Source organism: Marmota flaviventris, chromosome 18 (assembly GCF_047511675.1).
Source record: "Marmota flaviventris isolate mMarFla1 chromosome 18, mMarFla1.hap1, whole genome shotgun sequence".
In the NCBI taxonomy this organism is placed as follows: domain Eukaryota; kingdom Metazoa; phylum Chordata; class Mammalia; order Rodentia; family Sciuridae; genus Marmota; species Marmota flaviventris.
The window spans coordinates 15062623-15079359 of record NC_092515.1 but is presented as its reverse complement, the minus strand read 5'-3'; the positions used below and the strand labels follow the sequence as shown (position 1 = coordinate 15079359).

Genomic DNA, 16737 nt, shown 5'->3' with positions numbered 1-16737 from the left:
ACTGGGTATTGAGTCTCTGGGTGGCACACCCAGATCATTATTTTTCGGGGGTTACTGGGGATGGACTCCAGGCTGCTTTACCACTGAACTACATCATCACACATACATCCTTTTTTGAGACAGGGTCTTGCTAAGTTGCAGAGGCTGGCCTTGAACTTGTGATCCTCCTGCCTCAGCATCCTAACTCATGAGATTACAAGCATGCTCCACAGTGCCTGACCCAGTTCATTGCTATCTTGATTAACAGGTATCTCTTCCTGTGGATTTTCAACCCAAAATTGGCCTCTGTCCCAAGAATTGACATGGTTTTTATAAATAGAACCAGCTGGCTGGGTCTGGTCTGGCCCGGAGCCCTACTCCTCTGTGGTAAGATGGGGTTGGGATTCTGGGCTGCCTCCCAGAAGGCTGCCAGGAGGTACTCATTTCTGGCTGCAAAGGGATGTAGGGAGACCCTCAGGAAGGACACTGAAGGAATGTTGTTGATGATGTTGTTGTTGTTACAGGGATCGAACCCAGGGCCTTGCTCACGCTAGGATGTGCTGTACCACTGAGCTCCACCCAGCCCTCCCTCCCAGGTATATATTTATGATTCCTGTCTATCTTTTTGTGGTGGGGCACTGGGGATTGAACCCAGGGGCACTTTACCACTGAGCCACATCCCCTGCTCTTTTTATTTAGAGACAGGGTCTCCCTAACTTGATGAGGGTCTTGTTAAATTGCAAAGACTGGCCTTGAACTTGGAATTCTCCTGCCTCAGCCTTTGCAGTCACCTGGCTGTTTTTTCTCTTCTTTGCTTCCTTTCTTATATATATTATAGCTGGACACAATACTTTTATTTTATTTATTTATTTTTATGTGGTGCTGAGAATGGAACCCAGGGCCTCGCACAGCTAGGCCAGTGCTCTACCACTGAGCCACAACCCTACCGGCCTCTTTTTTTTTTCCAGTTCTGGGATTGAACTCAGGGCTTCATGCAATATTTTTGAGTCTGGCTCACAAAGACCCTGTCTCACTCCTAGTCACTCTTCGTGTCTCAGCTAGGATGACCCCCTTCTTCAGGTCACTCTCTTGACCTCCCTAAGCTGGGTCATGGCTTCCTCTGGCTTCCTACATCCTACCCCTGATAATCTTGCCTGTGCTTCCCATGGGCTGCGGGACCTGTCACCCTGGGCTGTCACTCTACTGATCTGTCAGTTTCCCCTAATATACTGGGAACCCAATGAGGGCAGGGTCCAAGACTGCTTTGTTCTCAGTACTACCCAGAACAAAGTGCGATCTGAGCAAAGATGTGGTGAATGGGTTAGGATCCTCACTCTGTCCAGGAGGGCACAGGGGACACCTGACCCTATCATGTCTGCCTTTGTGAACTAGACGTTCCTACAGGGTGGTGGCCATCCCATCTAGGGCGCAAGACTTGGCGAGTAGGGTGAGAAATGGATTTCAGTCTGCCCCTGAGCCTAGCCACGCTCTTTGATGCAGTGCACAACCTGAGCAGACTCGCGCAGCGGCGCCGAGGAGTTGGGGAGCGGCTGTTCCATCCACCAGGAGAGTTTGACTCTCTCCAGTTTGGGGAACCGCGATCTCCTCACCCTCTGGTCCTGTCGGGCTCCTGGCCAGGAGCGCTGGGCTCCGCCCTCGGTGTCCTGCAGAACACCTGGAGTTGGGCGTGCCTCAGTTTCCCGGAGGCTGGGCGTTCCTCCAGCCCCGCTCCTCCCCTTTTTCCTCTTCCTCTTGGGGCATCAGTGGCCCAGCGTCGGACTCCCGGAACTGAACCCAGGCGGCGGGCGGCGGCGGCGGCGGGGGCCACGTCAGCGGGCGGCCCGGGGCTGTGCGGGGGCGGGTGGAGGGCGCCATGCGGCGGGGCGCGCTCCTGGCGGGCGCCCTGGCCGCGTACGCCGTGTACCTGGTGCTGGGCGCGCTGCTGGTGGCGCGGCTGGAGGCGCCGCACGAAGCCCGGCTCCGAGCCGAGTTGGGGACGCTGCGGGAGCAGCTGCTGCGGCGCAGCCCGTGCGTGGCGGCCCCGGCCCTGGACGCCTTCGTGGAGCGAGTGCTGGCGGCCGGACGGCTGGGGCGCGCCGCGCTGGCCAACGCGTCGGGGCCCGCCAACGCCTCGGACCCCGCCTGGGACTTCGCCTCGGCGCTCTTCTTCGCCAGCACGCTGGTCACCACCGTGGGTACGTGAGCGCGCCCCGCCGGCCAGCCAGCGCCCGGATCCCACCTGGTCCTGGCCCTTCGCCCCGCGGGTCCTTCGAAACGCCCCTCCCTCCCGGGCCTCGGAGCCCCTCAACCCCCGCCCACCCGTCCAGACCCCTGGGGACCCTCAGCCAGGCCTTTCCTCCTAAGCGGGAAACACCCCTCCAATTCTGCAAGCGTCCGGGACCTCACCGCCCCGAGACCTCACCTCCCCGTCTTAACCCCCATGAGGATTTGGGTCTCTCCAGACCCCTCCTGCCCTGGAGGCTTAGAGACCAAGGAGGACCTGGAAGCCTCCACCTAAGATCCTGTCCCCTCTGTCTGGGAGCCTCCTGCAGGCTAGAACCTATCTCTGGGCTGCTACAGCCATTGCTTCCAACCGTGTCTCCCGACTGTCCCTACACCCACTTCCTCCTGACCCCATCCAGGACCCTGCTGCCCCACACCATCACCAAAGACCTGCCTTCCAGGGGGACACTGGCAGGAACCTGTGGCTGCTCTGGGACTCCCAACCCTCTGGCCCTCCATCACTCTCTGCATGGGTCCCAGATAGGACAGCCGCCATCCCTGTGGCCTCATACTCCCCCGCTCCAGGACAGGACCTCCCACAGCCATCCTGACAGCGCCCCCAGCATTGCAGGGTTTCCCCCCAGCTGGGACTCTCTCTGTTCCTTCTGGACCTGTGACCCCAATTCAGTAGCCCCAACAACTGAGGGTGTGTGAAAGGGACCCCCCATGGAGGGAGGCAGAGCACCCTCTAGGAGGAGCACAGACTGTCCAACCAGAAGCCCACTCCCAGACTCCCACCGCTCTGTCCTCTAACCACCTCCAGCAGACTTCTAGCCCTTTGAAACCCCAGGAGTCTCCACGAAGTCCTCTTTAAACCATGAACTGAGACTCCCACCCCCCGGACCCTGAAACCCCTCAGTGAGAGCCCCAGAACCACCAGGACCTCCCATGGGGACCCTAGCGCCCCTCACACTGTTGTGGACAGCAGAATCCGCCTCCCTGGCCCCACAAGATGCCAGCCCAGATGTCCTCTCCCACCTCTGTCTTGGTGCTGAGGTCCCCTGCCCTCTGTGGATTTCCCAAACAAGGGGATCTCCTGGGCACTTGGGAGCCCTCTGACCTTTTCCAGACCCACAGCTGGGACGTCCCTTTCCACCCAACTGCCCCAGCCTGTGTTGTCTCTGAAATTCTCTCCATGAAGGCTGCGCCAGGCCTCTTCACAGGACCTTCCCCAGCACCATGTCTACCCTGGATGGTCAGCAAGGGCCTGGGACACTGCCCTATCTCTTAGCAGCATCTCCCTTACCACCTGCCCTCGGGTACCCTGGGCTTCACAGCCCTCTCTGCCTGAGGACTTCTCTGCCAGACGTCACCAGCTGCTGCTGGCCCTTTGACCCAGGACCCCAGGATTCATTTCAAACAAGGACACTGGCCCTTGATTTAAGATTGACCCCTAGACTCCCTGCTCTGAGCCCTCATTCAAGTGGGACCCTGGGATCTACCCCACCCCCAACCCTTGAGAACCCTGGCCCCGGGGAAGTCCCTTGTCCCCTCACAGACCTGGGAAGTCCCTCTGCCATCACGCTCTGCTGCTCCCCAGCCCCTCCCCAGCCACCAGCTGCCCCTTTGGGAACGTGGAGGAGGGTGGTCCAGAATCCTGACTGCCTCCAGCAGCAGTAAGGGGTGGCATTTGTCCCCCTTGGTGCCCCATCCTATGGATCAGCCAATAGAGGCCACTGGCGGCAAAGCGGGGTGATTTCCTCCCAGACTAGAATTAGCCGCCTTGCCTGGGGCGTGCTCTCCCCGACACTGCGGGGCCTGCCAGGGCCGGCCCGACCAGCCTCTGACCTTCCCTGGGTCAGCGCCTTGCTGTCTCCTCATAGATGCTGGTTTCTGCATCATCCTCCCTGGAGGAGGAGCAGGTGAGGGAGGCCAGACACCAGGCAGACACAGTTTGGCTTGGCATCCTGGCTTTGCTGCTGCTCTATGTCCTCCCTCATCTGGAAAATGGGGTAATAAAGCTGCGTGCGGTGGCCCACGCCTGTGATTGCAGTGACTCAGGAGGCTGAGGCAGGAGGATCCCAAGTTCGAGGTCAGCCTCAGCAATTTAAAACAAAAGGTGGGCATGTGGCTCAGCCGTAGGGCACCCCTGAGTTCAGTCCCCATTAGTGGAAAAAAAAAAGGAGAGGTAATAGCACTCTGCATAGTAATGCCTGGAGAGAGAGAAAATGTGTGAGAGAGAGAGAGAGAGTGTGTGTGTGTGTGTAGCTGAGGCACAGAGAAGTTGGTCCACTGGCCCAAGGTCACACAGCTGGAAAGGTGCAGAGATTTGAACCAAATCTCCAGAATCCAGTGCTCTTACCCAACATACCACTCTGCTACTGAGCAAGGGCTCGCTGCCCGACCTTTCTTTTTTACAAAAAGAAAGAGCTTTATTGAAGGCCAAGAGCAAGGAGGCGGGAGGCACATTCAAGTCCATTTCCCAGATTGGACTGGCCAGTAGGGGAGGAGCCTGAGTGGCTGGGGATGGGGTTTGACAGTCGGCTGGTCCAGGGGCACTTGGGGATGATTCTGGTCTATTCTGCCTCTGTTGACAGTGGCCCTTGCTGGTCTAGTCCAGGGCTGGGGGCCTGTTTTCTGGTTCTGCTCCTCAGAGCCTGGGTTCCTCCAGGCTGCTGAGGCCATCTTAGGTCAGATCCCAGGGTCCCGTGCCAGTTCTGAAAAACAGCCTGACGTGCCTTTAGGAACAGGGAAGTCGCCATTCGATGGCTCTGTTTCAACACTGCATGGCTTGGAGAGGGCGATGTGTGCGTTTCCTAGAGGAACTCAGATGTGAAGGCAGCTGAGCGAGGGGTCGGGTGGGAGGGACAGGGCAGGAGGCTTCCTCGACTGGGCTGGACAGTTTCTTTTCTCTGGCGTTGGGGATGAGGCCAGGGCCCTGCACATACCCGACAGCACTCTACCTCCCAAACCCAGGCCAGTCAGCCACACGTGGTGCTCACACCTGGGGTCCCAACTCCTCAGGAGCCTCAGGCAGAAGGATCATGAGTTCCAGGCCAGTTGGGGCAACATGCCGAGACCTGTCTCAAAAGAGTGGGAGGGGGTGAAAAAAGAGGGAGGGGGAGATGAGGCTGGGTGTGGCGACACCTATAATCCTGGCTACTCAGAAGGCTGAGGCAGGAGGATCGAAAGCCAGCCTCAGCAATTCAGTGAAGCCCTAAGCAACTTAGTGAGACCCTGTTGCAAATTTTTAAAAATTTTAAAAATTAGGGGTGTAGCTTAATGGCAAAGCACTTCTTCTGGGTTCCATTCCCAGTACAAAAAAAAAAAGTGGGAGATGAGGAATTTGATGCAATATCCAGGGTGGGGATTCTTAGGAGTCTTGTAAGATAAACAGCGCTCAGAGAAAGCTGGCTGGAGTTTGGTCAAGGAGGCGTCCTTGCCAGGGTGAGCTGGTACAACTCATGTTGACAGAGCCTCAGTCACCCCGATGGTTCTGGGTGGGGCCAGGAACCCCAAATGTACCTGGAGCCTTGGAATACAGACTGGATGTCCTTCCGAGAGACCTGTTTCTCAGTGTCCCTCATTTTGTCACAGGCCCAAATCTAAGACCTAGTAAGAAGTTGAGGCCAGGTGTGGGCAGCGGGGATAGGGAACTGGGACCAGGGAAAAGGAAGTCAGGTTTGTGATCACTGTAGCTGGCTGCGGGCGGAGCTCCGTGGTAAAGCAGGTGCCTCGCGTGCAAGAGGCCCTGGATCCACCCCGAACACACATGCACACACACACATACACACACACACACTGATTGTAGTACCACATCACCACGACCCTCTCCACACTTGCGCTGGGTGCTGAGCACCGCCCCTGCCTGGTAGGATCACTACCACATTTGAGGAGGGGATTATTTATTGAGCCCTTTTTCTTTTTTTTTTTTTTGTTGTTGGTTAGAAAATAGAGGCTCAGAAAGAAGGCGTCACTTAGCCAAGGTCATGCAGGAAAAAAATGGAAAACACTTATTTCAGACTCAGCTCTTTGAAGTAGTAAGTGGAGGCCTGCCAGCCCCATTCAATCCCAACTCTGGTTTTCTTGTTTATGAGGATGTCCTGTGGCTTGCAAACCGGTTGTGTCAGCCGGGTCAGGGGAGGTTCTCCACCAAACCCTCGTTTTGCTGGGTGTGGTGGCGCAGGCCTGTAATCCCAGCTACTTGGGGGGCTGCGGCAGGGTGATTCCAAGTTCAAGGCCAGCCTGGGCAACTGAAGGAAAACTTGTCCAAAAAATGAAAAGGGTTGGGGTGTGACTCAGTGGTCGAGCACCCTGGTTTCAATCCCCAGGAACACACACATAACACAAAGCCTTGTTTTATTTTTTTATTTATTGATCTTGCTCTGTTACCCAGGCTGTGTGAACTGCTGGGCTCAGGGTCCTCCTGCCTCAGCCTTGAGTGACTGGGACTGCGGGTTGCACCACAGCACCCAACTAGAACCTGTGTTCCTGAGGGTTGGAGTCATGAAGGAGAAGCTCCCAATCACAGTTGCTTAAATAAGATGGATGTTGACTCCTTGCTCACATTCGAGGTGGTCAGTCCAAGACCAGAGGGGTGCTGGGGGTCAGAGACCCATACTCCTCAGCAAAACCCTGCTCCCCTGTATCTGCTCTGGACAGTTTCTGTTTCCCAGGTCTCTTCATAGTCCAAAATGACTGCTGCACTCCAGCCTTCATGTCTGTGTTCCAGTCAACAGAACAGGAAAGAAAAGGGACGATATGGGGATCACCCCTGTCCTTCATGACCCTTCCTGGAAGTCCCTGAATTAATTAATTAATTCATTCTTTCTTTCTTTCTTGAGTAACAGCATGAGGTTATTAGAGGAGACAGAAAAGGGGAAAACGGAACACTCTCAAGGGAGAGAGTGGGTCCTCTCAGAGAGAAGAAGGACCTGGATTCTTTCATGATAATTCATGGTCCAGAAATTAGTCACAGAGTGACATCTGGCTACAAGGGAAGAGGAATGTCCTTATTCTAGGTGGCTGAGGGCATCTGCCAGACTCGGTGGCCCTGCCTGTAATCCCAGCAGCTGACCTTGAACTTGGAATCCTCCTGCTTAGGCCTCCTGAGTAGCTGGGGTTACAGGTGCGCACCACCACACCTGACATCCTTTTTCCTTTTTTCAATTTTTCTGATACAATAGACATAACATAAAATGTACTATCTGCACCATTTTTAGAAATATTTTTTTAGTTGTAGAGGGACACACAATATCTTTGTTGATTAATTTATTTTTTATGTGGTGCCGAGGATCGAACCAGTGCCTCGCACATGCTAGGCCAATGCTCTGCCGTTGAGCCCCAGCCCCAGGCCCATCTTCACCATTTTGAAGTATGTAGTTCAATGTCGCTGATCACATTCAATGTTGCGTACCCCTCCCCATCATCTACTTCCAGGACTGTTTTCATCTTGCAAAAGGGAAACTCTGATGCCTGTAATCCCAGTGGCTCGGGAGGCTGAGGCAGGAAGGTTACAAGTTGGAGGCCAGCCTCAGCAATTTAGTGACACCCTGTCTCAAAATAAAAAAGGGCTGGGGATATGGCTCTGTGGTAAAGTGCCCCTGGGTTCAATTCTCAGTGCCAAAGGAGGAAAAAAACAAAAAAACAAAACCCGGACACTGTGCCTTCCTGGAACAATAATTCCCTGATGGCCTCTCCCTCTGAGCCCTGGTAATCGCCATTCTACTTTCTCTGAATCTGACCGCCTGCCTGCCTTACTGAGAGGAATCATACAGAACTTATCTTCTAGTGACTGGTCACTCAACAGTTCTCAGAGATAATCCACGTTATAGCATGTATCAGAATTTCTTCTTTTCAAGGCCGAATATCAGCGTGTGCTGCATTGTGCTGGTCCATTAATCTGTGGATGGGAACTTTAGTTACTTCCTCATTCTAACTATTGTGAGCAGTTCTGTCTTCTAGAGCTTGCTTTTGGTTCTTTGAAGTATATATATATATATATTTTAAAAAATGGGATCAGCAGCTGGGTGTAGCTCACAGCACTTGCTTAGCAGCCCTGAGGCCTGGGTTCCATCCCCAGTGCTGCAAACAATCAACCAAGTAAGCAAACAAAAAAAATACAAAGGAAAAATTAAAAACCTGGGATCCCTTTGTTTGGGAAGCAGGCTCAGTGAACACCGGCTGGTGCAGGTGTCCACACTTCATTATGCATGGCAGTGCTGGTCTGCAGCCTTTTAACTGTGGCATAACTGGGTCCTCATCACCCAGTCATAGATCTGACCCTTTGGTTTGTTTATTAGGGAAATAAAAAGAGATTTAAAATTGCTCTTTGTCACTCACTGGTCAGTGCCCCCACATCTGAGGTCCTCTTTGACATATTTCTGCTTGCAGAACTCATGTCCCCGCGGGCCTTGCTGTGTTCCCATAGTCCTCCAGGAGTCCACTGGAGCTTGTCACACCCTTTTAAGAGTAGGGGAAACTGAGGCCAGGCAGAAGCCTACATTCTTCATGAAGTACCCACATGATCATGTGCACAGCAGGGACAGAACAGAATCCGCTGCCCTCCTGGAACTGATGCCCTCGGGGAGGCAGTAACCAAATAAGAAAACTGGGGTGTGGGAAGGCAGGAGTAAGAGGGTGTTACAACCTAGAATAAAGTAGTCAGAGGAGGCATCACTGAGAGGGTGACATTGGATAAAGATCTGAAGGACTGGAGAGAGGGGAATCCGGGGATGTATGGAAAGAGCTTTGGCCCCGAGCAAAGGCCCTGAGGTAGGAGCATACTGCCCCTTTGGGTTGGGTGAAGCCTTTGTCCTTCAGTCTGAGTGAGGTGGACAGATTGTGGGGTCTGGTTAGAAGAAAAGGGAGGTCTGGGGGAGGCTGCTGTGGTAGGCGGGACAAGGGCAGGGCCATGAGGCTACGTTAGGGGGAAAGGTAGGTGGCTGTGGGTCTGTCTGAAGGCTGAGATGACAGGCCACGCTGACACATGGAATGTGATGTTCATGAAGTCCTGGGTGAAAGTGCAGCTGGCCAGTCACTGAAATGAGTTTTGCAAGAGAGTTACTCACGGGGATTGGTGTGGAAAGTGTCTCAACTTTAATGTTAAGGCTTCCCAGAGGAGAGGGTCTGGGGACATTTACGGGAGAAGGAAGCAGGGTGACATGAGATATGGAAAAAGGTGACTGGAGGTGAAGCCATTAGTGGTCTGCATGTGACTAATCAGTCTTTCTGGCTCTTTATGGGACATATGTTCGGAAAATGGAAGCATTAGCATGACCTGAAGGGGAAGTTTGCCCCTTGATATCAAAGAGGTCACCTGCATGGGCCCAAGGCAAGAGTCAGGGTTTTAGCCAAAGCGGCCTCCAAGTCCCACAGAAGTTACCTGGGCAACCGTGAGCATCATGACCCACACAGCAGAGGTGTCCTCTCAGCAGAGCTAGCAGGAGACTAATAATGTATTACTTAGCTGTGTGACCTCTAAAATTAGTGATATATGTATTTTTTTTCAGTGCTGGTGATGAAACTTGGGGCCTTGTACATACCAGCAGGGACTCTATCCCTAAGCTACACCCCAGTCCCCAAGTCAGTGGTGGGGAGGTACTGGAGACTGAATCCAGGGTACCACTGAGCTATGTCCCAGCCCTTTGTATTTTTTTTATTTATTTTGGTATCTGCTGAGCCACGCCCTGGACCTTTTTATTTTTTATTTTGAGGTGGGGGGTGGCTAAGTTGCTTAGGGCCTCACTAAGTTGCTGAGGCTGGCTTTGAACTTGTGGTCCTCCTGCCTCAGCCTCCCAGTCGTGGGAATTCAGGTGTGTGCCACGTACCCAGCTCAAATCAGTGATCTTTATCCTTAAAAGCAAGTAACTGAAAGCAAATGTGGCGAGTGGGGCGGGGCTTTCCTCGGGCCTCCCCTGAGTTTGCAAGCAACCCCGGCTCTTGGCTTGAGTCGGGGGTGGTGGCCACTCCGGGGACAGGAGGCCCTGCAGGGGAGTGGGTTGGGCTGCAGTCAGCTCTGGTTCGGTTGTCCCCTGCCACCTGGGCCAGCTCCGTGGAGTGCTGGGTGGACAGCAGCCCCCTCTCCGCAGGCTACGGCTACACGACGCCGCTGACGGACGCGGGCAAGGCCTTCTCCATCGCCTTCGCGCTCCTGGGCGTGCCGACCACCATGCTGCTGCTCACCGCCTCGGCCCAGCGCCTGTCGCTGCTGCTGACCCACGCGCCCCTGTCCTGGCTGAGCTGGCGCTGGGGCTGGGACCCGCGACGGGCCGCGCGCTGGCACCTGGTGGCCCTGCTGGGCGTCATCGTGACCGTCTGCTTTCTGGTGCCGGCCACGGTCTTCGCCCACCTGGAGGAGGCCTGGAGCTTCCTGGACGCCTTCTACTTCTGCTTCATCTCTCTGTCCACCATCGGTCTGGGTGACTATGTCCCCGGCGAGGCCCCCGGCCAGCCCCACCGGGCCCTCTACAAGGTGCTCGTCACAGGTGAGCTGGGCCTGGCTGGCTCCGAGGGCGGGCGGGTGGGCTGCGGGGGACAGCCATGGGCGCGCCAGCCGACCCTCCCGGTGTCTGCAGCCTACCTCTTCCTGGGCCTGGTGGCCATGGTGCTGGTGCTGCAGACCTTCCGCCACGTGTCCGACCTCCACGGCCTCACGGAGCTCGTCCTGCTGCCCAGCCCGTGCCCCGCCAGCCTCGGCGACGACAGGGACGATCGGGTGGACATCCTGGGCGCCCCGCCCGAGCTGCACCAGCACCTCTCCGCTGGCGCCCGCGCCGACTACGCCTCCATCCCCAGGTAGCGGGCAGGCGGTGGCTGCGGGCCCAGGGCAGGACCCGATGTCCATGCAGGTGGAGCGGAGGCAGGGGCTGCTCGGCCCTCGGGCCCTGGGGCTCCGGTGGCACCTCGGCGACCTCCCCCCCGCCCCTCCCCCCCATTGTCCCCTCTCCCCCTTGCCCCACCCTCTGGCTTTCTGCTTTCCTGACGTCCGTCCTTCGACCCTCAGTCTCCATGTTCCATCAGCCGCTCACCCACCCGCTCCTCCAGGGAGGCTGTCCCAGACCCGGTCCCGGACCTGTTTCGCGCAGGTCAGGTGCTCAGTGGCAGCCCTCTCTGAGCCTCGGTTTCCTCGGCTGTCAGAGGGCCGTCCGTTCACCCCCAGACCCTGCCTCTGTGCTGGCCCAGGGCTACACAGTTCTGGGGACACAGGAGTAGTGGAGGTGGCCCTGTTCTCTACTTTCATGGGACTCACAGCCATGTCCCCACCTGGTGGAAGTCCCAGACGGCACAGGCAGAGTGAGTGGTCAGGGCACCAGCCAGCTGCAGCTGGAAGGTCAGGAGAGGAAGTGACAGGACTGAGAACGGAAATGTGAGGAACGGTCAGAGGAAGAAGGTGTCCTTGATTCACGTTCCCAGGTACCTTCAGGGACCAGGGCCTGCGTGGCCATCCTGGGGCAGGCCGGGTGGCAGGACCTCCCTCAGTATCTCAGCCCAGGTCCCCCTTCACCGAGCCTGTGGGCTCCCTCTGGCCCAGCCGTGTCCTGCCCGGGTCCTTAGGCAGTTTCTCTACCTCTCAGACTGTTCCTATAAAATGGCAACCAGGATAGCACCACTTGTAGAGGTGATGTGGCCAGGACTGCCCTGTTACTCTGTGACACTCTGGCCAGGCTCTCTTCTGGATACTTTACAGGAAGGGAGATAATGTTGGTTATCTCCTTTCCACAGATGAGGAAACTGAGGCAAGGGAAGGTGGTCCCTTGACCCAGCCACAGGTGAGGAAGTGATTGGTTGTAGGTTTAAGCCCCTCGGATCTGCCCCTCCTGAGACGGGCTGTCGCAGAGCCTCCTGCCAAGGGTCCTGGACTGAGCTCCTAGCTCTACCACACCCTGTGCCTCAGTCACAGAAGGGACCACGGGGCACTGGAGCCAGGCAGGGCAGGGCAGGCAGAAGCAAGAGCCTGCCCAGGCCTGGCACTGGGGCATGTGGGCAGCAGCTTCTGGCTCCTGTGCCTGGAATAAGGCAGGGACGAGGGAGGAGTTGGTCTGAGTCCTGGAGTGACTCCCGGGGTGGCCTCATCCTGAGGGCACTGGAGAGGTATGGAGGCGTTTGGACCAAGAAGGGGAGTCGTGGTCAGATTTGGACTTTAGGAAGGCCCCCCCAGCTGCGTGTGCAGGGAGATAAGTGGGGGAAACTGAGGCAGGGTGCTGGGGGAGGCTGGGGGAGAACAGAGAGCATGGGCTGGGCAGGGCCATGGGATCGGGGAGGCCCCGAGCTGGCGGATGGGCTTTGCAGACTGGGAAGGACCGGGCCCATGGTCAGTTGTGCCTGGGGACCTGGGAGGCAGCACAGCTCTGAGAGGGGTTGGGGGCTATTTTAACATATGGTGAGTCTGAGGGGCTACAGGGACATCCAGGAGGTGTCACAGGGCCCTGGGGCTGGGGCTCAGGGGGTGGTCAAAGTTGGAGACAAAGGAATTGAGGCTGTGGGAGAGGATGAAGAGAGAAGTAAGTGGCCTCAGGGTGTTTACATATTGATATCAATTAGGAAAGATTTTGGCTTTTCTGGGGTTCTAATAAGGCAAATGTTAGATTGCTCCTCATCAGAGTCAGGGAGACCTCTGGAAATACTCTCCACAGCAATGCAAGAGCCTAGTGATCCCAGGGTCCCTGTGTCTCTGCTCTGCCACCCTCAGCTGAAGGCTTGCCTCACATGTGTTCTCCCCTCATGGTCCCAAAGTGGCTGCCAGAGGTCTAGGCATCACAATTGGACATGATCTTCTCTAGTGAGCAATGACCCTTCAATGAATGTTGTGATACCAAAGAAAAGTGCTTACAAAGGAGAAAGAAAAAAAGCACAGGATAAAGAGGAATAAGGAAAACCAGGAAGGTGGACAGTAAAATGGTAAGAAAAGAAAATTTTAGGGCTGGGGTTGTGGCTCAGTGGTAGAGCACTTGCCTAGCACATGTGAGGCACTGGGTTCAATCCTCAGCACCACATAAAAATAAATAAAATAAAGGTATTTGTGTCCAACTACAACTAAAAAATATTTTTAAAAAATATTTGGAAAAAAAGAAAAGAGAATTTTAAATTCCACATGATTGTTGTGATAAGTGATAGAAAATACTTACAGAGGGTTCACCATGTGCCAGGCACAGCTCTAAGCCCTTGACACATTCAACCTTCTCAGCAAACCTGTGAGTCATGAACATTCTCTACCTTTTACAGATGAGGAAAAGTGGCTCAGAGAGGTTAAGTAACTTGCCAAAAGTCACATAGAAAGTGCAAAACTGGGATATGAACAGGCTCTTGGTTGGTCACCTCTTCCTATGGGAGCTCAGAAACATCCACTGTCCAGCTCTTTTCAGCTTCCCGGCCTTTTGGGCTTCTTATCAAGGTCACATTGGATCTTGGCATTCAAATCAGGGTGGATGGTTTGGGCAGCTGCTTCTCATCTCCTTGAGGGAGGTGCCTGTTAATCTGGCTTCCAGGGCTTGCTGCTGCTCTGCAGGTTCCTCTAGGAAGAGTTACCAGGTCCTGTTCCATTTGAAGTATTTAAAAACAAAAACAAAAAAAGGATGTGCTAAAAATTCCAAAGGGGAGCTGGGCACGGTGGCACACACCTGTCATCCCAGCAGCTTAAGAGGCTAAGGCAGGGGAATCGTGGGTTCAAAGCCAGCCTCAGCAACTCAGCAAGACCCTGTCTCTAAATAAAATATAGAAAGGGCTGGGGCTGGGGCTGGGGCTCAGCGGGTAAGTGCCTCTGGGTTCAATCCCTGGTACAGAGAGAGAGAGAGAGAGAAGAGAGGAGAGGGAGGAGAGAAAAAAGGAAAAGAGAAATGCCAACTGTACCACGGAGAGCTCGGCCGGCGGGGGAGAAGCCTTCCTCCTGCACTCGGCGCGGGGGTCCACAGGTTTCCTCCAGGGCTGCGCCGGCAACATCCACACGCGTGTCTTATTTCCCATTCTACACAAATGGTACCTAGTGTGTTGAGGTGGTGAGAATCACAGACTGTCACTCCCAAGCTGGGGGACTTTGGGCAGGTGATGTCACCTCCAGTTGCTCATTTGTGACACGGGATGCCAACAGCGCCTACCTCATGGATGGAGCAGTCGAGCTCACCACCTGGAGAGCACTCAGGGGCGTGTGGGACTCCGTGAAATGCTGCCTCATATTGCTGTTGTTCTCATTGTAAAATATTATGTAGATGATATAAAAACATTCACATTTCAACATTACATTCTGTGACATCACTGCTTCTTGTTTTTTTTTCCGTCATCACAGTGTAATTCAGACATTACACCAGAGGCACACGTCCACGTCTCATATCCTTTGTATCTGCGGGGCCTCCTCTAGAACACATGTCCCCGAGTCATTCTGGCATCCCCGAGAGGTGTGTGGGTGATTTCATCTTTTGCTGGTAAAACAATGCTGCAGCAAAAGCCTTGTGCACTGGGACCTAATGAAGGCACTGTCCCTCCCTAGGGTGCTGTGTCCCCAAGCTGGACATGTCACTGGGAGACCTGGTAGTGTTGACTGGTGGATCTAGATGGGTTCGGTACATGGCTGCTGAGTTGATTTCTTTGGATGAAGTCACCCTCCCTGGCCCGTGGGGTGGACTGGTGGGAAAGACAGACTCCACCTGCTGTCCTTTTACATAAGGGTACCTGGTCTGTGCTGTTGGGCAGAGATTGAATCTCTCCACCCAGTGACAGAGACAGGTCTGTCTCTAGCCAGGTGTCCTCAGGGGCTGAAGGATTTATGGGGGCTTGTCATGCATCACAGAAAAAAATCTGAAGGGGGGCTGAGGGTGTAGCTCAGTAGTAGACACTTGTCTAACGTGTGCACGGCCCTGGGTTCTACCCCCAGTGCCACAAAACCATGACAGAAACTTGAAGGGAAGTAGCTTGGTGACAAAAAAGGAACTGGTATTTGAGCACATTACAGTGTGTGCACAGGTCTGAGGAAGAGATGGCACCTGAGCAAAGGACATTCCTCCACTCTGTGTGACTGGGCCGTGGCATACAGGAATCTATGGGGAGGAATGAGGCCATCTGGATGGGACAACAGGGATGAGCGTCTGGAAGCCATCTGAGGGGTCTGGATGTTCCTGAGGTCCTGGGATTTGGAAGGTTTTAGAGTTCTGGTTCTCAAGGTGTGGGCCTCAGACCTTCAGGATCAGCATCACCTAAGAACTTGATAGAAATAAAACTTCTCGTGCCCACCCCAGATCTACTGAATCAAAAATTCCAGGGTGGAGCCCACCATCCTGTTTGAATGAGGTCTTTTTGTGAATCTGATGAGAGCTCAAATTTGAAAACGACTGGTTTGAAGTCAGGTTTGCAGTTCATTGAAAAGTCATGGTCTCCCGGAGCTGTAACTCAGTGGTAGAGTGCTTGCTTGGCATGCATGAGATTCAATCCCAAGCACAGTTAAAATAATAATAATAAATATAAAGTCATAATCAGAGACTTTAAAAGTTAAAACGAAAACAAATTTAGATTAAAGCTCTCAATGGCATTCCTCTGTGATTCTAGAATTGCTACTGAACCAGACCTGGTCTGCCCAGTGCACACTTGCCAATCATGGAAATCTCAGGGTGAATTCTGCAAGACTTTCTTCACAAAGTGGCTAGTGTGCAGGTGGGAAAGTAAGGATAGGGTTTGGGATATGGGAGAAAGAAACAGGGTAATTTAAGACATGGGGGTGTCTGATTGGAGGTGAAGTATCAGTGGTCTACGCATGCCCAATCAATTTTCATAGGACACATGTCCAGAAAATGGCAGCATTAGTATGATCTGAAGGTGGAGTTTTCAGGTTCCTGACATCAAAGAAGTCGCCCATTTAACACTTGTGCAGACCCAAGTGAAGAGCCATAGCTTTAAAAAAAAAAATCCTTCAAGTCCCTGAAAAGTAACCGAGGCACCCATTATCACCATCACCCACATTAGGTGGTATTTACTGCAAAGTGAATGGGAGGCTAGTACTACATCACTCAGCTATGTGACCTCTAATGCTAGTGATTTTTTTTAAATGTATTTTTTAGTTGTTGATGGACCTTCATTTTATTTATTTGTAGGTGGTGCTGAGAATTGAACCCAGTGCCTCACACATGCTAGGCAAGCGCTCTAGCTCTGAGCCACAACCCCAGCCCAATGCTAGTGATTTTCAAAATCAATTAAAAGAAGTAACTATAAGCAAGTGAAGCCAGAGGGTTTATTCCTACCATCACTCAGTTTCAGAATCAGAACACATAAAATGCATGCTCCCATGAGCTGAGCAGAGAAGGCTGCTTTTAAAGACAGAGACTAATGGCAGGACAGCAGAAACAGAGAACAGAATCCTGGACAGATTCTTTCAAAGATACTTTCCTTGAAGATGTTAAAATAGCCAGGTGTGGGAGGTGTGACCAGCCTTTGCGTAGAAGCTCAAACTAATGGCCTCCTGTATATTTAACAGTACTTACTGTTCACTTGTTTACTCGCGTAGGCACTGTGCTGCCCTCTTCAGATGTTATTTTCTTGACTTCCCACAATAAT

The 16737-nt window shown here is 53.8% G+C and overlaps 1 protein-coding gene across 3 annotated transcripts; it reads left to right on the top strand.

The window, feature by feature from the left end:
- The first annotated feature begins 1852 nt into the window (after window positions 1–1852).
- Window positions 1853–14436, top strand: Kcnk6 (potassium two pore domain channel subfamily K member 6). 3 transcript variants are annotated; one of them, XR_003583590.2, is made up of 4 exons: window positions 1853–2174; window positions 10293–10688; window positions 10779–11616; window positions 12937–14436. XR_003583590.2 is itself a non-coding variant. In XM_027941433.2 (3 exons), the coding sequence occupies exons 1-3, from the start codon at window positions 1853–1855 to the stop codon at window positions 11000–11002; spliced, it is 942 nt and encodes a 313-aa protein (XP_027797234.1). In that variant the 3' UTR covers window positions 11003–14436. The 3 variants fall into 3 exon arrangements, 1 of the variants encoding a protein (XP_027797234.1); XR_003583589.2 differs by having other exon boundaries at window positions 10779–13101; window positions 13983–14436; XM_027941433.2 differs by having other exon boundaries at window positions 10779–14436.
- The last annotated feature ends 2301 nt before the right edge of the window (window positions 14437–16737 follow it).